Source organism: Erpetoichthys calabaricus, chromosome 3 (genome assembly GCF_900747795.2).
Source record: "Erpetoichthys calabaricus chromosome 3, fErpCal1.3, whole genome shotgun sequence".
In the NCBI taxonomy this organism is placed as follows: Eukaryota; Metazoa; Chordata; class Cladistia; order Polypteriformes; family Polypteridae; genus Erpetoichthys; species Erpetoichthys calabaricus.
In genome coordinates this window covers 173668317-173691353 of record NC_041396.2, presented here as the reverse complement: position 1 = coordinate 173691353, position 23037 = coordinate 173668317, and the positions used below count along the sequence as shown (strand labels likewise).

Genomic DNA, 23037 nt, shown 5'->3' with positions numbered 1-23037 from the left:
GGTGCATCCTGTTTGCTTTAACTATCCTTGAGATGTGTCTAGAACTTGGTTGAAGAAAAAGAGCGTGAAGAAAAAGATTCGATTCTCTGGTCAGATGAGACAAAAATTTAATTATTTTGACAGTACTCCAGGGACCGTGTTGGGTGAAGACCAGCTACTGCTCATTACCTATCTAATACTTCTCTACGGTGACATATGGTGTCATTATGATGCAATGGGGGTACTTTTCAGCGGAAAGGACAGGGAGAATGGTCAGAAGGATGAATGCAACCAAATTCAGAGAGGTCCTTGAATTAAACCTGCTCCATAGTGCATGCAACCTATTACTGTGGTGACAGTTAAGCTTTTAGCATGACAGTGATCCGAAACATTCAGCTAAGGCAATTTGGAGTGGCTTTAGGACAATTCTCTGACTGTTCTTGATAGGCTAAGCCAAAGGCCAGACCTACACCCCATAGAATATGTGTGGGGAGAACCTTAAGATTGCAGTTTACAGATGCTTTCCATGCAATCTAACAGAGCTTCAGAAGATCTGCCAGGAAGAATGGAATAAACTGTTCAAAATCATGTGTGCAAAGCTTGTAGAAATATACCCAAGGAGACTAGAAGCTGTAAATGTTGCCCAAAGTTGTTGTAATTGTTTGCTTCTACAAAGTACTAAATTACAGGTCTGAATAGTTACTGTATATGAATGAGAGATTACATCTTTATTTATAACATGTTTTCACTTTGTCCTTATAGGGTATTGAGTGTAAATTCATAGGCAAAATGTAATTGTCTAAAATTAAATCTACATCACAATAAAGTGTGCAGAAAGGGGTCTAAATGCTTTCTGTATTCTCTCTCTCCCTTTCTCGTTTTGTGTGTGTGTGTTCACATGTCCAGTTTGTTCATAAGTTCAGCAAAGTTAGCCTAGGCACCCAAAGAACATGATCCAGTCACTAACCCGCAACTCCTATAGAAAACATGTACATATACAGCTATTTGTAAATACGAAAGTGCTTTCAAAAGTTATTATTTGTAATTTTTGTTATTTTGTTTATATTCCCATTGTTTTCAATAAGTTGATCTCAGTACACAACACTAGTTTACCGCTAACGAATGAGCCTACGTATGTAGACTTAGCATACCTCTATCTCTTCAACTCTTACTTAACACAAACAGTACAAATGACCTTTAAAAATTAATATTTTTACTGAGATTTTTGAGACCTTGAAAACACACCAACTGCGCTGTGCGACAAAACTTTTTTAATACAGGCAGAGATTGCTTGTCAACCACTTTTGTAACTGCGTAATGCGTCTGTCCCCCACTGGTTGATGGAGGGGAAAATTTAAAATCATCCGCTGACTTGGCATGTGTTCACTTGCTGTTTACTCACTTGTGCATGAAGTCTGATTACTGTTTTAATCTGTGAAAGAAGCGACTGCAAGACGGGTCCCGTTTGGATAACTTTGAGATGACAATAAAACTGATCTTTTTTTAGAAATCTGGACTCCCCTTCTTCTCTCTTGTGCAAGTCAATGACCCACATATTTTATACATGCAGTATTTTAAACAACAAAGTTCTTTTTATTTTTTCATGTTTTCAGTTGGCTGATCTTGGTAGAACTCGCTTAAGGCTAGCGAGCTGGCATACCTATCAAAAAAATGTTCCATGACCTTGTCCTTGTTCTTTAGAATTGTGTAGATCGTTGAACAGTTCTATGAACAAGCACATCAACCATCCTTTTGCCTCGCTCTACTCTGTCAATTATTTTCACTTTTGTTTCCATCGTTATTGCCTGGAACTTCTTAGCAGTACATCACTGCTGCTTTTATGCTTAATTACAGACATTGTTGGCTTGAAGTAAAGCGTGTTAACTCGGCGTAAATATAGATACAGCCAAAAAGCACAACCTCTTTTAGAGAATGCCCACACGTAATTGAAAATATAGCAATAATAGTGTGGATTTTGTGCTCCGCCTAATGTTGGATATGCAAACTAACGTATGCGCTGCCTCAGAATCTGAAGTTACGGTACAATTTTTACATTTTCACTTTTTTAAATCATTTTTAATTTATTGGACATGCATGCTCACATTAGAACACTCTAGACGAGAACAGTCCATTCAGCCTAACAAAGCTCGCCAGTCCTACCCACTTATTTCTTCCAAAAAAACATCAAGTCGAGTTTTGAAAGTCCCTAAAGTCTTACTGTCTCCCACACTACTTGGTAGCTTATTCCAAATGTCTATCATTCTTTGTGTAAAGAAAAACTTCCTAATGTTTGTGCAAAATTTACCCTTAACAAGTTTCAAACTGTGTCTGAGTGTTCTTGATGAACTCATTTTAAAATAAGTCTTGATCCACAGTACTAATTCCCTTCATAATTTTAAACACTTCAATTATGTCATCTGTTAATCTTCTTTTGCTTAAACTGTATAGGCTCTGCTCTTTTAATCTTTCCTCATAATTCAACCGCAGTAGCCCTGGAATCAGCGTAGTCAATCTTCTCTGTACCTTTTCTAGTGCTGCTATGTCCTTTTTGTAGCCTGGAGAACAAAACTGCACACAGTACTCCAGATGAGGCCTCGCCAATGCTTTATAAAGGTTGAGCATAACTTCCTTGGACTAGTACTCCACACATCGTGCTATATAACCTAACATTCTATTTGCTTTTTTAATGGCTTCTGAACACTGTCGGGAAGTCCATAGCTTAGAGTCCACTATGACTCCTAAATACTTCCCATAAATTGTACTCTTGATTTTCCGACCACCCATTGTGTATTCAAACCTAACATTTTTTACTTCCTATGGGTAATACTTTACATTTACTGACATTAAATTTAATCTGCCACAAATCTGTCCAAGCTTGTATGCCATCCAAGTCCTTCTGTAATGATATAACGTATTCCAAATTATCTGGTAATCCACCTATCTTGATATTATCTGTAAACTTAACCAGCTTGTTACTTATATTCCTACCTAAATCATTTATATATATATTAAAAATAGCAGCGGCCCTAGCACTGACCCCTGTGGAACACCACTCTTAACATCGGCCAATTTTGATGAGGTTCCTCACACCATCAAACCTCTGGTTCCTATGTCTGAGCCAATTCTGCACCCATCTAAAAACATCACCCTGAACTCCCACATTTTAGTTTAATGCCCAACCTCTCATGTGGCACCTTATCAAATGCTTTCTGAAAGTCAAAATAAATAATATCATATGCTCCACTTTGATTGTATCCTTTTGTTGCCTCCTCATAGAATTCCAGCATGTTAGTGTGGTGTTGCGGGTCCACAGCTCATGTCAAAAGGCCACTTTTTAAAATAAATAAATAATAAATCGAGGGGGCGTGGTGTGTGTGTGGCCGAGCGGTTCTCGGGGAGTTTGTGATGTGGGCAGTTCTCATTTAAGTGCACAGGTGAGGAGTCGTCCGCATCCGTAATTGTTCCTGGGAGCTGCTGATTGCCACAGCTGATCCATGTCCCTGTGATATATAGAACCGTTAGGCGGCTAGTGGAGAAAAAGGAGATAAAGAAAGAAAGAGATGGAGGTTGCAGGGAAGAAGGCGGCAGGGAGCAGGGAGAGAATAGCTGGTGTGAGAAAGAGAGCAAGCGAGCGAGAGCAGGCTCGATGGAGCAGAGGCAGCTGGAAGGAGAACCCCAAGAAAGAGTGTTAGATTGACACTAGGTGGGCTGAAGGAAGCGGTCGCTCCAGCTGAGTGATCAAGGAGCTGGAGTGACCGGTGATGAAGACGAGTGGCCATCGAAAGGCAGCGGCAGTCGTGGAGGCTTTGGGCTGGTTGAGCCCCAGCGTGAGCGCCCTGGCCACTGGGGAAAGAACCCAAGTCTCGGTCCGGATGGAGCCTGATGTAGCCAAGTATTGGAGGGCTACCGGACCTGTATTGAGGGAGCTGCATTTTGCTGGTTGGGCGACTCCCTGTTGCAGGGCCCAGAAGCAGGAGAGTTGCCAGTGTTAGAGAAGTCGCACTGTGCTTTGAATTTTTTTAAAGAGACTGCTTCATGCCATTGTTTTAACCTCGTTGTTTTTAAAAGATTTTTTTCTATTGTGTTTTTTAACCTCCACTTATCACTTGTTTTTATGGATTATTTATTTATTGAAGATCTTTTGAGAGACACTGCACTTTATTTATTTGGACACTGTTTTGTTTGTTGATTTTAAATAAAAGCACTTGGTACATTTGCACCATCCCCTTGCTCCAATTGTTGTGCCTTGCTCATCGGTGACATTACCGACGGTGTCGGGTTCAAGGGCTCCCAGAAACTGTATGGGAGCATGGAGTAGAACCTGCATAGTCACAGTTAGTTAAACATGACCTCGCTGTTCCGAACCCATACGCACTGTTCAGAATAACTCCTGTCCTTGCCAGGTGTTGCTCAATCTTATCCTTAATTCCTTCCATTAATTTTCCTGTGATACTTATTAAGCTTACTGGCCTATAGTTGCTTGGATCTGCCCTGTCACCCTTTTTATATAATGGGATGATATTTGCCATTTTCTAGTCCTTTAGAATCTCTCCAGTGTGCAGTGACTTCCTAAAAATATGTGTCAAAGGTTTATATATGTACTCACTATCCTGCTTAAGAACTTGAGGGTAAATATTATCTATTCCTGGTGATTTGTATGATTTCAGTTTATTTAATCTAAGCAGTACTTCTCCCTCTACAATTTCCAAATCCCTCAGTACCTCCTTAGTAGTCGTGTTTAACAGAGGGAGGTTATCCACTTGCTCACTTGTGAACACCTCAGAAAAGTTTAGGGCATCCGCTATTTCATTGTCTGTATTTTTTAATTCCCCTTTACTATTTCTTATACACATGAAAGTAATGCACTTGATGCACACATCTTTGAAAGTAACTTGAAGGTTTGTATGTAGGGGGCTTTGTGTGTGTATATGTATGTATGCATGTATGTATGTGTATATATATATGATTGTTTATTGTTATCAATTTACAAAATGCAAAGTGAGCGAACAAAAGAAAAATCTAAATCAAATCAATATTTGGTGTTACTACCTTTTGCCTTCAAACCAGCATCAATTCTTATAGGTACACCTTGCACAAAGTCAAGGATTTTGTAGGATTATAGTCAGGTGTATGATCAACCAATTATACCAAACAGGTGCTAATGATCATCAATGTCACACGTAGGTTGAAACACAGTCATTAACTGAAACAGAAACAGCTGTGTAGGAGGCTTAAAACTGAAAGCAGACTGGAGTTTCAAGATGTGCTGTTCAAGCTCTTTTGAAGAAGCACAAAGAAACGGGCAACGTTGAGGATCGTAGACACAGTGGTCGGCCAAGGAAACTTAGTGCAGCAGATGAAAGACACATCAAGCTTATTACCCTTCGAAATCAGAAGATGTCCAGCAGTGCCATCAGCTCAGAACTGGCAGAAACCAGTGGGACCCAGGTACACCCATCTACTGTCCGGAGAAGTCTGGCCAGAAGTGGTCTTCATGGAAGAGTTGCAGCCAAAAAGCCATACCTCCGACGTGGAAGCAAGGCCAAGCGACTCCGATTTCGAAGGGTAATAAGCTTGATGTGTCTTTCATCTGCTGCTTTGAAATCTTTGTCTGGGAGAGACCTTGCTGATGCAATATAACTACCTTGTGTCTTGTTGCTGTGCTCAATCTTGCCATGACATGAAACTGTCTTCCACAACCTCACCTTGGTAGCAGAGTTTGGCTGTTCCTCACCCAGTTTTAAGCCTCCTACACAGCTGTTTCTGTTTCAGTTAATGACTGTGTTTCAACCTACGTGTGACATTGATGATCATTAGCACCTGTTTGGTATAATTGGTTGATCATACACCTGACTATAATCCTACAAAATCCCTGACTGTGTGCAAGTGTACATAGAAGAATTGATGCTGTTTTGAAGGCAAAGGGGTGGTCACCCCAAATATTGATTTGATTTAGATTTCTCTTTTGTTCATTCACTGCATTTTGTTGATTAATGAAAATAAATGATTAACACTTCCATTTTTGAAAGCATTCTTTGTTTACAGCATTTTTTCACACCTGCCTAAAACTTTTGCACAGTACTGTGCATATATATTTATTTAGTTATTTATATGGAAGTGAAGGTCTGTGACACGTGTTGCATATTTGTAACTAGTAATCCACAAAGGGAAAAAATGAATCACATATGTGAGGATATATTTTTTATTCCTAAGCTTTTGACAACCTACCAGGTGTAATTATCAGAGAAAAAATTATTAGACATTGCAATATTCTTGTTTTCGTGTTGCAAGTGTTTTAGATGTTTCTCCCACGTATGCAGCTGGGCATGCACAGCATGGTATATTTTATACTGTGTTCCATTTCTCTGATGTAGATTTTTTGCTTTTGGCAAAAAAGAACAGTTTCCAGAGTGATTTTGATGCCTGATTTGAGAGTATGCATGCTGTACTTTCCAATACACCACCGCGATAGGGAAGGGTGTGCCAAGTAGGATGTGAGATCAAATTAGAGTCCATTCTTTTATGAGGTCTGTGGCACCTCCTATGTAAGTATTGTTTGATAAACATCTTGGGGTAGCCACACGTCTTCTCGAAATCAGGCATTTTGTTCTTATCTTATTAGTACTTTATTGCTGGTGCCTTATCTGGCGTTCCGACCCTCGGTTGCCAAAACCGGCTCTTGGGACATGGAATGTTACCTCTCTGGCGGGGATGGAGCCCGAACTGGTGCGTGAGGTTGAGAGGTACTGGCTAGATATAGTCGGGCTCACCTCTACGCACGGTCTGGGCTCTAGAACCATTCCTCTTGAGAGAGGCTGGACTTTGTTCCACTCTGGAGTTGCTGTGGATGAAAGGCGGCGGGCAAGGGTGGGCTTGCTTATGGCCCCCCGGCTCGAGGCCTGTACGTAGGGGTTCTCCCCATTGGACGAGAGGTTGCTTCCCTGCACCTTCGAGTTGGGGGAAGGAGTCTGACTGTTGTTTGCGCCTATGCACCGAACAACAACAGTTCGGAGTACCCGGCCTTCTTGGAGTCCCTGGAAAAAGCACTGCGAGGTGCAGCTCCTGGGGACTGTATCGTCCTGCTGGAAGACTTTAACACTCATGTTGGCAATGACAGTGAAACCTGGAGAGGTGTGATTGGGAGGAACAGCCTCCCTGATCTAAACTCGAGTGGTGTTCAGTTTTTGGACTTATGTGCTGGCCATGGATTGTCCATAATGAACACCATGTTCGAGCATAAGTGTGACCATAAGTGCACTTGGCGCCAGGATACACAAGGTTGCATGATCAACTTTGTAATCGTGTCATCGGATCTGCGACCTTATGTCTTGGACACTCGGGTGAAGAGAGGGGCTGAGCTGTCAACTGATCACCACCTGGTGGTAAGTTGAATCAGATGGCGGGAGATGCTGCCGGACAGACCAGGCAGACCCAAACGTATAATGAGGGTCTGCTGGGAATGTCTGGCGGAGGAACCGGTCAGAAAGATCTTTAACTGCCACCTCTGGCAGAACTTCAACCTTATTCCAAGGGAGGCGAAGGGACATTGAGTCTGAATGGGCCATATTCTGAGCCTCCATTGTCGAAGTAGCAGAACGAAGCTGTGGCCACAAGGTTGTTGGTGCCTCTCGTGGCAGCAATCAATGAACCCAGTGGTGGACACCTAAGGTTCATGAGGCCGTCAAGTTAAAGAAAGAGTCCTACCGGGTCTGGTTGACCAGTGGGACTCCAGAGGCAGCTGAGGGGTACCGGCGGGCCAAGCGTGTGGCAGCATCAGCTGTTGCTGAGGCAAAAACCCAGGCATGGGAGGAGTTTGGGGAAGCCATGGAAAACGACTTTCGGCCGGCACCAAGAAGGTTCTGGCAAACCATCAGGCGCCTCAGGAGGGGAAGCGGTGCTCCACCAACACTATGTACAGTGGAGATGGGGCCGTGCTGACTTCAACTGCAGACGTTATTGACCGGTGGAAGGAATACTTCAAGGATCTTCTCAATCGCACCAGCATGTCTTCCTTAGAGGATGCAGAGCTGGAGGATTCCGGAGGGGTGCCCGTCCATATCAGGGGCCAAGGTCGCCGAAGTAGTTAAAAAGTTCCAAGGTGGCAGGGCCCCTGGGGTGGACAAGGTCCACCCTGGGTTCCTCAAGGCTCACCATGGGTTCCTCAAGGCTCTGGATGTTGTGGGGCTGTCATGGTTGACACGTCTCTGCAACATCGCATGGACATCAGGGGCAGTGCCTCTGGATTGGCAAACTGGGGTGGTGGTCCCCCTTTTTAAGAACGGTGACCAGATGATGTGCTCCAACTATAAGGGCATCACACTCTCCAGCACCCCAGTAAGGTCTATTCAGGGGTGCTGGAGAAGAGAGTTCGGTCGATGGTCGAATCTCGGATTCAAGAGGAACAATGCGGATTCCGTCCCAGCCGTGGAACACTGGACCAGCTCTACATCCTGGCCGGAATCCTGGAGGGGGCATGGGAGTTTGCCCAACCAGTCCACCTGTGTTTTGTGGGTTTGGACAAGGCATTCAACCGTGTCCCTCGAACCATCCTGTGGGGTGTGCTCTGAATGTACGGGGTACAAAGCTTGCTGTTATGAGCCATTCAGTCCCTGTATAGGAGGAGCAGGAGCTTGGTCTACGTTGCCGGTAATAAGTCGGACTTGTTTCTTGTTGAGGTTGCACTCCGCCAGGGCTGCGCTTTGTCACTGATTCTGTTTATAAGTTTTATGGACAGAATTTCTAGGCGCAGCCAAGGAGCAGAGGGGTTATGGTTCAGTGACCTCAGAATCTCGTCTCTGCTATTTGCGGATGACGTGGTTCTGTTGGCTTCATCGGACAGTGACCTTCAGCTCTCACTAGAGCGGTTCGCAGCCGAGTGTGAAGTGGCGGGGATGAGAGTCAGCACCTCTAAATCCGAGGCCATGGTTCTCAGCCGGAAAAAGGGTGGAATGCTCTATCCGGGTTGGGAACACATTACTGCCTCAAGTGGAGGAGTTCAAGTATCTCGGGGTCTTGTTCACGAGTGAGGGAAGAATGGAGCGGGAGGTCGACAGATGGATCGGTATGGCATCCGCAGTAATGCAGGCTCTGCAATGGTCCTTCGTGGTGAAGATAGAGCTGAGCCAAAAGGCGAGGCTGTCGATTTACCAGTTGATCTACGTTCCTACCCTCACCTATGGCCACGAGCTTTGGGTAGTGACCGAAAGAGCAAGATCACAGATGCAATCGGCCGAAATGAGTTTTAACTGCAGGGTGGCTGGACTTTCCCTTAGAGATAAAGTAGCATAATTATTGCTACTTTTATTCCCATACTATTCTTCACCTGAGGTGAATATTTTATTAGAAGAGGCATATTACAGTAGATGTAGCAATATACTACAAGTTTGCAAATTACATTCTTTCTTATGCTCAACTTAGTTGATAATTTAATTGCTAAAACAGTGCTCCCAAATGCTCCTTCTTTCTGCTATGATGATGTCTTTTTTGAAGAAAAGTAGATGTGTGCTAGCATGTTTTCAAACTTTTAAGTAGAACACTTAAGCCTTCTTTTTTCTGTGAAAGTCTCTTTCTAACTGAGATATGATCCATTGTAAATGTAAATATTTTTTGTGGGGTCTCAATATGATGGTCTTGACCTTAACTGGATATTTCACTTCACTTTGTGCCACTTTAATACATTAAAACCATGATATAAGAATAATGTATAGTCTATTGGAAATGTCAATTATGTGTTATGACAAATAGTCACTACAGAAATAAAAACTGTGGCATAGTTTTTTTTTTAAGTGGATGTGAGCTAAGGCCCTTAGTCATGCTGTATACTTGTCAGACAAATGTGAAGATTTTGATTTTTCTCTGTACAGTGGAACCTCGGGTCACGAACGTCTCAGACCACGTACAAATCGGGTTACGACCAAAAAGTTCGCCAAACTTTTGCATCTGTTCACGACCACACACTTGGGTGATGAACAAGCCAGTTTCCCTTCTGGTTCGTACGCGCCGATGATTTCCGCACATGTTCAGTCTCTCCCTGTGCATTCCCTGTGCAGCGAGAGAGAGCCAGAGTGCGAGCGAGCATATATATTTTTACATACAGCTCGTACGGTCTGGAACGGATTAATTGTATTTACATACAATCCTATGGGGGAAATTACTTCAGGTCACGACCAAATCGGGTTACGACCAGAGTTTTGGAACGAATTACGGTCGTGACCCAAGGTTCCACTTTATATATATTTTGTTCATGTAATGTAATGTTGTTTTATTGTGTCCTTTTTTTTTTTGCACTGTGCCTTTGAGTTATTTGTGATGAATTTGCATCTACATGTTTTTGTCTTTTATGAAAAGTAATTTAATTAAACAAGTATTTTACAAATGTAATATTGTGCTTTGAATTAATACTTTTAAAATATCACACAAACTTCTGTCAAACATTTTTATCAGCATATCATTTTCCTTTGAAAAAGATGTGCTTTATTATAATATTATTTGATCAAATTCAAAATTAAGAAAACTATATACTGAATGTGAATTTACCTGGTTTCACATCTGAATAGTGTAATTAAAGTGGATCAAAAGGAAATGCCGAAGTGCTATAATCATTTGCTTTCGAAATCTAAATATTATATAGATTGAAACATATTGGCAAAAGAAAGTGATTTAAGTGAACACTTGTTAAATGGCTTTCTACCATTACCATAGACAGAAGCAGCTATTATATTGGAAATTATTTTGAATATGGTGACCAAATATGGGCTATTTTTAAGTTATATAAAAACTGACACAATGCTTCACATTAATATGCACAGTGGTTGACTCTATTAATGCTGGTCCAGTTCTTGTTTCAGTTGCTATGTAATTTCCATGTGCTTAATGTGCCATATATATATGTTTTTTCTCCCATCATTGCTATCTTCATCACAGCCTGAAGAAATTCATATTAGCGTCATTGGTGTACTTTGAATGAATATGGGTATTCAAGAGTGTGCTCCGTAATAAACTACACAGTTCAGATAAAATGGATGTGGCTGAAGAAGTTGGAAATTTCGGAAGTTTATTTGAATGTGATGTGTTTCCACATAAATTATTCAATGTTGCACATTTACGTAATTTATGCAGAAGTTTACAGTTTATTTTGGTGCTTTGAATGTAATATCCCTTTTGAGAAAGAGTACAGTATTCATAAAATGCTTAATACAACATGTATCACAATAGAACTTTTGAAAGTGTTAAAATTTTCTTAACACAGATCCACTACAAAATAATGCATTTAAGATTTGTGGGAATGTTATTCTTATGCTATGAATAGTAATGAAATTTTTTTGCACTTACATGACAGATACATCAAAAGCATAGAACTCCTGATAGTATAGTAGTTTTCAACACAACCTGTGTGCAAAACCAAAACTGGAGCTCTATGTAACACTTATTTTTTAGTATTATAAAGTTCAAAGTTATTAAACACTGTTTTACAAAATTGCTGTGTTTTGACTATTTCAATTTGTGCGCCAGAGCCTGGCGTGTGTGGTGAGGTGATGATCCGATTGTCTCCTGCAGTACTTTAAGGATGGTATTTTCATGCAATATGATATATTTTTATAACTTCACGAAATAAGAATGCAAAATAATGTCACTTTAGCTTGAATCTTGAGAACTGTGCTCATATTCTTCCATCCATCCATCCATCCATTTTTCCAACCCGCTGAATCCGAACACAGGGTCACGGGGGCCTGCTGGAGCCAATCCCAGCCAACACAGGGCACAAGGCAGGAACCAATCCTGGGCAGGGTGCCAACCCACCGCAGGATCTCATATTCTTTATCCTATTTAGTTACTACATTTAAAAACTGTCATGTCAGTCAGTCACTGTGATAAATATTTTCATTTGATTTCATAGTTTCAGATTTACTTAATACCTTTTGCACAGTCTTACCTGGCCTTGAGCTTCCAAGAATCAAAACAGTGTATTTGTATTTTAAAACTACATAATCTCAATGCGTGATATTTCCATTCATTTTTCTGATTTTCACATATTGCTTTTTTATGTTCAGCCAAGGTGAAGTTTTCTTATTATTAATTTGATATGTATTTGAGGGGAGTTGTTCTGTCTGTCTGTCTGGCTGCCTGCCTGCCTGCCTGTCTGTCTGTCTGTCTGTATGCATGCCTGCCTGCCTTATATACTGATGTCATTTTTTGCAAAATTTTGGTTGTTTGATCAATTTCAATTTAGATTCAACATAATCACAAAACTGAAAAAAAAAAAAAAAGTTGGGGAGGGGTGGTAAACAGATGCACTGAAGAACATTTTTATTGTTTTTAATACCTGTTTTGTTTGTTTTATTGTTTTAAACTTATTTTTTTCATTGCCTCACATTATTTCCCAAAACAATATACAGTAATCCCTCCTCGATCGCGGGGGTTGCATTCCAGAACCCCCCGCGAAAAGTGAAAATCCGTGAAGTAGAAACCATATGTTTATATGGTTATTTTTATATTGTCATGCTTGGGTCACAGATTTGCACAGAAACACAGGACGTTGTAGAGAGACAGGAACTTTATTCAAACACTGCAAACAAACATTTGTCTCTTTTTCAAAAGCTTAAACTGTGCTCCATGACAAGACAGAGATGACAGTTCCGTCTCACAATTAAAAGAATGCAAACATATCTTCCTCTTCAAAGGAGTGTGCGTCAGGAGCAGAGAATGTCAGAGAGAGAGAGAAAAGCAAACAAATCAATAGGGCTGTTTGGCTTTTAAGTATGCGAAGCACCGCGGCACAAAGCAGTTGCAATGAAGGCAGCAGCTCACACCCCCTCCCGTCAGGAGCAGAGAATGTCGGAGAGAGAGAGAGACAGATAAAAACAAACAATCAAAAATCAATACGTGCCCTTCGAGCTTTTAAGTATGCGAAGCACCGTGCAGCATGTCGCTTCACGAAGCAGCTGCACAGAAGGGAGCAATGTGAAGGTAATCTTTCAGCATTTTTAGACGAGCGTCCGTATCGTCTAGGTGTGCGAACAGCCCCCCTGCTCACACCCCCCTCCGTCAGGAGCAGAGAATGTCAGAGCAAGAGAGAGAGAGAGAAAAGTAAGTTGGGTAGCTTCTCAGCCATCTGCCAATAGCGTCCCTTGTATGAAATCAACTGGGCAAACCAACTGAGGAAGCATGTACCAGAAATTAAAAGACCCATTGTCCACAGAATCCGCGAACCAGCAAAAAATCTGCGATATATATTTAAATATGCTTACGTATAAAATCCGCGATAGAATGAAGCCGCGAAAGTCGAAGCATGATATAGCGAGGGATTACTGTATATTGTTTATTTACAATTTTTTGTTAATATGAAGAAGTACTGTATTGTGGGTTTATTGTATTGTGACGCCTGTATATCAATATTTATTGTATTTGGACTGCTTGTATTATCTCAGGCCTGGTAGGGTTATAGGCGGGAGAATTGTGCCTTGCCTTAGGCAGCATTGTTTAACACACCAGTGCTGGTATGCACCTTTTATGGTTCTTGACTACATTTGTTTTACTGATCTTAAAATACTTCTGTCAAGAAAGAGAATCACCATGGTTCTTTCATTTGTAATTAGAAGTAAACTTTAAGTATTTGAAAAGATGGTATCTCATAAATGCAAACATTGACAGTGGAGACTAACTGAAAACATATTTCCCCTTAATATTGAAAAAAAAGCACACTGAAAAAGTACTGAATGCATAAAAAGAAAGCATGTTTCTAGTTTTAATAATACTATACTTCTGGCTGAAGCCAAAGCCAAAATCAAATATTGAGACCTGTTTACAATTTTGTCAAATATTTCAAGCTTAAGTAGGCTTACATACCTCACAATCTTTAAAAACAAATGAACATGTACTTTGTGAGCATGTCTGTGTCTATCAAACACAGGAAGCTAAGTAGTCTACTTGTGACTTTACGCTGTAGGAAGATAAGTAAATAAATCAAGGTAAATAAAATTCGATCTGGCTTTTACATAAGTAACATATAAATGGTTTTATATAAACACCATCACAAAACATAATCACAAACTTGACTTTGCACAATACCTTGGCAAGCTCTGTAAGCCTTGCTGTTTTGTTGAAGGACAGGTGTGGGGCAGGACTGACAGGCAGGATGATGATGGCAGGTGCCCACTTTCACCTTTATGCCTGGTTTATCTACGGTTGTTCTTATGTGTGACTGGACGTTTCTTGCGGGGAGGACTTCTGTTCTCTTTCTCCAATGTAGAACCCTCATCCTTATCTGAGTTCACCTCCCTAATAGCACGTCTTTATTTGAAAACAGCAGTGTCAGATCGGGGTGAACGTTACTGAGAGAATAAAACTGAATTAAAAAAAAAAAACTCGCGACGTCTTGATTATGAGTCAGCAGTTCTTACCTCTGTACTACCAAAGCAGTCGTAACAGCGAAGTACCCTAACCCGATTTCTTTTTCTTTGATTATAGTCTTGAATAAAAGTGCTCTTGTTTTGTTATACTTGTACCTTTTGTGAAAGTGCTTATTTGATATTTGGGCCTCAGCCTCTCACACATTATACACTTCATGTCAAAATTTTGTTGTTAGTACTAAAATAAGTCTTTTAGGTATGTGCTAAACATTTCTTGCATTTCCTGTTTTCCTACACTTACATAGATGTTTGTAGACATGGGACACACATGAAATGCAAGTGTTCCAAGTAACAATATATTATTTTCCCTATACAGCTCTAGGTGACTCACTCCCAGATAAACAAGGATTGAGCTGAGAGAGCTTTTTGACCTTTCTGCGGCGGTGGGGTGATGAACTAGCAGGCTGCTTGTGCTTATCGACACATTTACAGCACAAAAGACACTAATGGAGAGGTGCAAACAGATTTCAAGGTTGGTCTGGGATTATGTAGGCTTTGGTAATTCAAGTGTTAGTCTAATATGACTTCGTCATGTACAGTATCAACAAGTTAGATTTCAGATTATTAGTAAAAAGCCTTGAGCACTTTAATTAAAGTGCCAGTAAATGAAATAATTGTACTTTCTCACCTTTGCAATATTAAATATAAATAAAGGGCATGTTTAATATTTATTTTAGCAAATCAATAGGGTTTTTTTTGTTTGTGCCAAAAAAGAGGCAAAGTAAACCCAAACATATTTATGCCAGATAAACAAATAAACAAATATTTAAGCGAAATAAAGACATTATGAGAAAAAAGTAAATGTGCAGCATTTTGACCATCAGATATGCAGAACATTTAAAAAGTAGGGGCGGAGTATACATAATGTACTTAAGTGTCTCAATGTAATGTTTTGCCATTATTTACTGTTTTACCAAGATGTGTTTCATTTTTAGAAGCAGAAGACCTTCATTAGCTTCAAGTTCAGCAAAAAGTATCTAATAAGTTTGGTCACATTTTAAAAACAGTGATTGTACCAGATGTCAGTGATTAGTCTCTTATATCATTAAAGGGACTATATTTAATCTTGGTGCCTTCAACTCTAGAATGTCTTTTAAGTAACTCAAATTGTGGTAATCCATTGGTCATCAGAAATCTGTTTTCAGAAACTGACCTATCCAGTCTAGAGTTTCAGTGAGGTACTTTATTTGTACCAAAGCTGACAATGGCTTTTTACAGAATCTCTTAAAATAAATACATAAACAGCTAGATAAATATACACACACACTTTGGGCCTGAACACACACTGGATGACTGTAAAGAAAGAAAATTAAAAGAAAAAAAATTCTAACTTGGCTGTCATAGTCATAGTGAAGCATTACGCAGATGTATTGCTGTCGGTATAATAAAGCCTCAGTAGTGTTTCTTGACACTAATTCGTTGGCTAAAAGTAGACAGTGTTAGTGTATCAGACAGAGGATATGCAGCATTGTTTTATATTTTCACTCAGTTTTGTTTTAATTCTCTCCTCTGCTACCACCTCCAGGGAAGTCTAGATGTATCCTGTAATTGAGCGTGCTTCTTTTTAATTAGGTTAATGATTCAGCAGACCTTTCTTGAAGTAATGTTAACCTCTCAGCACACCATAGTGTAGAATATCACACTGACCATCATAGAGTTATAGAAGATGTGAATGATTTTACTTCCAACATTAAGGAACGCAGTCTCCTAAGGAAAAAGAGCCTGCTATGCCTCTTCTTACATAATTCCTCTGTGTTCTGAGACCTATCCAACCTGTCATTAATGTGGACCCCCAACCTACTTGTAGGAATGGACCACCTCCACTCATTGAATAGTGACCGTAGGAAGTTCTTGATTGAAACCACAGGATGTTGGTGTCCCCCTTGGAACTATCTTTTACCACTCAACCAGTCCAACTTTATTTTATAAAGCACTTAACCAGAGAACACAATTATAAAATAGCAAACTAACATACATATGAAAAAGATCAAAAGCTGTAGTGGTTTTTATCATTTAAATCCTTAAACATTTGTAAAATATATGCTAATATTTTGGCAAATGATCACCCCCCTCCATGACGCACATTGAAAGTAAGGTGACTTATATAAATGTTTAAATTTATGTTAAATTTAGAGCTTGTATTGGAGTAAGCTGAATAAGTTTTAATTTCAAAAACTGAACAACTCTGACTCATTTTGGAAGGCTGAAATAAAACAAATTTTCTTTTGCTTTCTTGTTTATAAATGGGGCTAACATAAGTGTTATACAATTACTGCTAAAAATTTAAACAAACAGTGAAAAATTGCCCCTGTTTTACACTGTGGCAGTTGTGCAAATGTTTTTTACTTACAACAAATGAGGTGAAAACTCACATTTTGACATTTAACTTGGAAAGTTTTGTCTTACTACAAGAGTTCCATAACCTACATTAGCTACCTTAATTTTGCTTAAAGAATTGTAGCTATTAGCATACTGTATATGGGATATAACATGTCGAAAAGAGGACACTTAAAGTGATTTTGTAGGGTACCACTGATTAAGAAATCCACATGGAAAAATAGAAATAAGCATTTTTGATTAAAAGTTTGCAGTGTTTACCCTCATTTTGTTGAGGAAAAATGTGTACTACATATTAGCCAAAAATTGTAGTACCCTCGTTTTTATCAGACATGAAGTTTGAAAAGATCAAGCTAGTGCCTTTTTGCTCAGAAAAGTCACACCGACAGCCCTGATTACAGATAATGGGGTGAATGTCGGAACACGTTGCTATCAATGACTGCACCAGACTCCATGGCTTTGGCGATAGTCTACACTTGACGATATGTTAGTATCCTATGGTATTCATGCCAAAAGTTAACACTATATTTATAGTTGTTATGCTTTTGCAATATTTCCATATCTCACGTAGGTTACAGATAATGATCTGATATTGTGCAAATACTGTGTATAAGCCTGCAGGGAACTTGAACAATATTTAGACTGGGATTGTCCTTTTTAGATTTGATGATGGTGTATGTGTATTCTATCACATTATATAAATAACACCAAGGCAGCAGCTTGTAACAGTATATCACACCATCTAAATACTACTGAGCTTTCTGCATATTAATATTGTTACATTTAATGCTTTTAACTATCAGGTTGTGTTTACATTAACTTTTTAATCTAATGATACATTACTGTCATTGACGATTTTACTGTTTTAATTTTACATATATATGCAACTATTGTTACTTAATACAGCATACTTGCAACTTAATTCCCGTTTTTTAATTTTTTCCCCGCATTTTACATTATTGATGAACGGTAGTGTAGCTTTTCAGAAGTGACATTGTTTTGGAAAAAAAAGGTTTATGTTATACTTGAATTTTATTTAATAATTACAGTATTTGATTAGCAGTAGTTTTCTGTATTAAAAAACAGTGATACAAATATTATTTAATAAGTATCATGCATCCTTTATTGAAAAACAATGAATGAGAAACAATATTGGTTTTTAAGATGCAATTTTTAATTTTCCAGTTAACTCTAAATAGATGTTCTAACTGTACTGTAAAATTGTGTATTTCATTTATAGTGTTATTAATAAAAAATGAATATTTGCAATTACAACATAAAATGGGCGATAATTATCAATTATGAATTTTGTGGTAATTGTGCACCCCTAGTATGACTGATTGCCTGGTATCATACTGAGGCTTGTTTCCTCCTAATACATTTTGCTATAGGGGTAGATTCCAGCTTCCGCCTTCCTGGAAAAATACCATAAAGCAACTGAACTTCTGGATGTATTTCCAGTATTGGGCTAGAGTTTCCTTACCCTAGCTAGGGGGAATTGACTGTAGGTGAACGATTTCTTTTTTTTTAGGATCAACCTTTGTTATATGTATTTTGCTTAACTTGCTTATAGTTTTATACATTCTTTTGTTTTCCTTTCAGAGGCAGCCTGTTGGTCCAATGTGATTTTAATACACGGCTGATTTGTATAGAAAAGGAAATCATTTCTCCAAGGCAAGAAAAAATGAAGATGGGCCAGATTGACAAAATGAAAGAACCATTTAGTGTCAGAAATAAACCATTTTTTGACATCCATGCTTCAAGGAAGGTAATTCTGAAATATATACATTTTTTATGAGGTGTTTATAATGAACTAGGAATGCAGCCCTATTTTGTAAGCATAAAACATTTTTAACTTTTCAAGACTTGGAGTTGCAGTTTGTCTTACTGTTTTGAAAACTAATTCCGGTTAAACGTGAAATTTTTATGGATATTGTTTAAATTATATTTAATGATAAATTTTGATTTCATAAGAGACTGAACTTTAATACATAAATGCACCGAAGGTCAAATGAACATGTATGCTCCACTGCAGAATTGCACCATTGTTGAACGGTTGCACCGTAGTGAGATTTCTTTGGACAGACAAAGTGAAACGCTGACTGAAATTCACCTAAGTATGACTCAATGAAAAGTATAACTGATGAAGCTCGATCTGGTTGACCATCAGCATCACACACAAAAGCCCATATTGAATGCGCTTCATTAGAGAAGACTGACAGATTGTTTTCCACTGCTGTTATATGATGACTTGGGGGTACCATAATGTTTGCACAAGATGGGTACCCAGACAGCTTACTGAGCTGCTCAATCCAACATCCTTTGTTGAATTTCAGTCAAGTTTCACTCCCTCTCCCCAAAGAAATCTCTCTACAGTGATTTGTTCAACAATGGTACAATCCTGCAGCAGCATGGTTTATTTGACCTTGGCTTCAAACTTAGACTAACACCAGATCCCTGTGCTGTGCATGTTGAACTACCCATAAAGCCATTGTGAATGTGTTGTATTGCGTCTGCTTCTATCCATTGCTGTTTCCCTTTACTTTTTGATTTACTATTGTAAACATAATTTGTGAACACATAAAACTGAATGAAAGGGTCAGAATGTCAGGGTAAATTAAATTCCTTCCAGAACAGGCATGGGATTTTAATTATTTTAAAAAAGATGGTTTCAGAGTGATTCAGATGATCCAATTAATTTATATTCAAATACCTTTATTGTGCAAAATAAAATAAGGAAGAACTGAACAACAAATAAACAAACAAGGCATAGAATCTTTGAAAATTTGTACTGTATACTGTAGACCAGTGTTTCCCAAACTCGTCCTGGTGAACCCCTGTGGCTGCAGGTTTTGTTCCAACCGGATTCCTAATCAGTGACAACACCTGATAGCACTGATCTCATTTAATTAGCTGGTATTTTTTTTTTCTTTTATTCGACATTCAGAAAGCATAGCAGCATGATTTTTACATTTATAAGACATTTAGAGATATTTCTGCTTTTGCTATAGATTTAAATGCTTAACTCTCTTTTGTTGATTTCTTTATACTTTGCCGTTTCTCTGTGCAGTTTTTCCCCCTTTGTTGTATCTTAATAATGACAATTTAAAACGAGCAGAGCAGACACGCAGGCAAACAACACTAAATAATGAAAGGCTGCAAGTACTTTAGCAACCGACCCACTAATGAGTAAATAATGGATTAATTAAACAATTAGAAGACCTAGAAAAGTAGAATGAAAATCAAGATGACAATACTGTTAAAAAGAAAAAAAAATGCATTATTCCTATATAACTGCTTGGTACATTTTAATTTTTTATTTTTTTTATTTTTTTTTTTAGCAAACTTAGTTTTCTAATTTCTATATTGTTCCCTAAACACAGAACTTGGGAAATATCAGTTCACTAATTAGCCCAGGAGTTCAATTAAAAACAGAAGCTGGTTGGAACAAAAACCTGCAGCCACAGGGGTTCACCAGGACCGAGTTTGGGAAACACTGCTGTAGACTATACAGTAAAATAGACTATAGAAAATATTCAAAAAATATAAAATATTCTTCTCACTTGCTTTGGTTATCCACTGAACAAAATCAAGCATCCCCAAGTATAATATATAATATTGCCTTTCAAAAAATCTATATGAACAAGGAAGACAAATCACAGACAATGTCTATCTCCATTGATTGAATACTGCTTCAACAGAAGTTGTTAAACCAAGCCCTACAATACAGCCTACTAAGAAAGCTTTTGCACTTGTTACATGAATGATTTTCAGAATCCTCTTTTCTACAAAAATCGATGTTGGTGGATAATTTTTTTTGAAAGATAATTTAAGAAGAAACATCATTATTTGTATGAAACAAAATGCCTTTGATTCCAATAATTTCTAGCTTTAAAGATATACAGCATTTTCAGCATACATGGATCAAAACATTTAAATGTAATGCTTAATTTGCCTAGTTATAACTAGTATTTATACTTTTGGTTTGCTTCTGCTTTTTTAAAAACTGTGCTCTGTGGTGCTCTGTTTCCTAAGCAAGTGCTTATTTTTGCTTAGTAGTTAGTCCAGGGGTGCCCCTATCATCATCAGTCTTTAAAGTGTATGAAAATAACTAGTTTGTTTTACCAGCTTCTTATTGTGATTCTTCAACGATGGTTGGGATGTGAGAATTGCCCTCTTCAAAGTCTGAATGCACAATCAAATTTAAAACTAATTTTGAAGAGGTGAGAGTGGCCTGGGATACTTAGGGGTTGGAATGGGAGTTCTCTTCAAAGTCCGAAGATGTGATTTAGAAACTGTTTTTTGGGTTTTAGTATTGTGGTTTTGCCTTATGAGAAGTGCTGGCTGTGTCAAAAGGTAACGTAAAGCACACTGCTGTCAGCAATGTGCTGTCTCTTTTGTGATGAGTAACTAAGGCGGGGCTTCTTGATGTGTTAAACTGTGGTAAAAAATGATATATGACAATTTATAACAGTTGTAAAATTTTTACAGGTGTCTCATTTCTGTTGGAATACTGTACACCATGAATACTAGCACAAAAAACATATTACACAATGAAAGGAGAAAAGGAACTGCACTCTTTTTCTTTCTACCTATAAATATTAGGTAAAAACCTAAAAATTCCTTAAAAATTATCCAAATGGCTAAGAACCTGCAAACACAGCTCTTCAGACACTTGTTAACCTGTAAATTCAACTGCAGTATGTTTTAGTCATATGCTCTAATGCAAAGCAATTATTTAAGTTTGATGGGAACTGTAGTTCTTCTCTGTCTTTGCTATTTGTGGCACAATCAGCCTCTTTCTTCTCCATCTTATCCTTTTACCACAGTATGGTGCTTTTAGAATACTCTACAGTTCCAATCTTCTGCCTGCATAATAAATTGCAGTTGCCTTTCTAAATCCTTCCTATGTTTTTATTAACACTAGAATTACCAAAGCCTATGAGAAAACTCGTAAATACGTCCCACCTTAAATCCCTTCACACCTCTCCGTCAGCGTCTTTTGTCTTTTAAATGTGTCGATAAGCAGCAAGCAGCTTGCTATCACACAACCCCCCCCCCCCCCCCCCCACCACCACCACACAAAGTTTTCTCAGCTCAAGTCTCTTTACCTGTGTGTCAATTGCTTAAAGTTGTATAGAGTGAGAAGTCAAGCAAAAATGACACCTTTTATAAATACTACTAGCCAACCCGCGGCGTACCATACGCCGCATAATCAGGCTGGGTTTTTAATGATTTTTAAGCACAGGGAAAAAAATTAACATTTGAAAAATCCGGAGGAGAGGGGAAGGACGCCGAAGCTCACGAAGCATCAACACGTTTGAAGCAATTGTGTCGGAAATCGTATCGAAGCTTCGAAGCATTTAACACTCACCTCTGTAGTGACACTTCCTGGCCATTTTTATTAACGTTACAGAAACTTATGATACACTTCAGTGACGTCTGTTAAAACTCGTATTGCTTTTATTTTTTCGCAGCTACATAGTACGGCTGCTTTGCAGTAAGGAGACGGTGGAAGATTGTGGGTTCGCTTCCTGGTTCCTCCTTGTGTGGATAGCAAATTATCCGCGACAAACAAACTGTTTTACACGCTGCAAACCAACCCGAGGCGTAGTATACGCCGCTTTTTCAATGTTTTTTAAGCAGAGGGAAAAAAATGAACATTTGTAAAATCCGTAACGCTGCTTTCAGTAAGTACAATGTACACCGCGTTTAGTTTGTTGGTGACTTTTTGCCAGCTGTCTTTCCTGGTTTGGGCTGTTTTTGCAGTGTTACCGCTTGTGCATATTAAATCTTGAATTCTTTTGAGTAACTAATTAACTAACACACACCCACCCACTCAGCTTGTGTGAAAAAAAATGCGCCCGTTCTTTCATCATTTTGTTGCAGCAATATACATTGTGTTTTCACTCAGCGCGGAGGTGCACATTCATCTCGGATTATTACATCCAGCTAATCTGCTACACGACTGCGTTTGAAAAACCGACTTATCCCTGATGAGTTTCACCGGCATTAATGATTAGGAATCTGGTTGGAACAAAACACTTCAGCCACAGGGGTTCAGCAGGACCGAGTTTGGGAAACACCGCTGAACACTTGTGGCTCTTGCCAACTCACGGCGTATCATATGTCGCATAATTATGTATTGATGGGTGAACACTTTCTGAACGACACAGTTGTCCAAACAGAAGTGAAAGTAAAATCGAGACTGGTGCATTCTTTAACTGCATTCTCTGTCTTGTAGCGCAGTGGTAGTGTTGCTGCTTTACAGTAAGGAGACTGTGGAAGATTTTTGGTTCGTTTGGGCTGCATG

The 23037-nt window shown here is 38.9% G+C and overlaps 1 protein-coding gene across 1 annotated transcript in view; it reads left to right on the top strand.

Moving 5' to 3' along the window:
• Positions 1–23037, top strand: part of rngtt (RNA guanylyltransferase and 5'-phosphatase) — a 947965-nt gene that overhangs the window by 312982 nt on the left and 611946 nt on the right. The window contains 2 exon segments of the mRNA XM_028797536.2: positions 18327–18341; positions 18343–18492. Of these exon segments, the coding sequence (XP_028653369.1) occupies positions 18327–18341; positions 18343–18492 (165 nt within the window).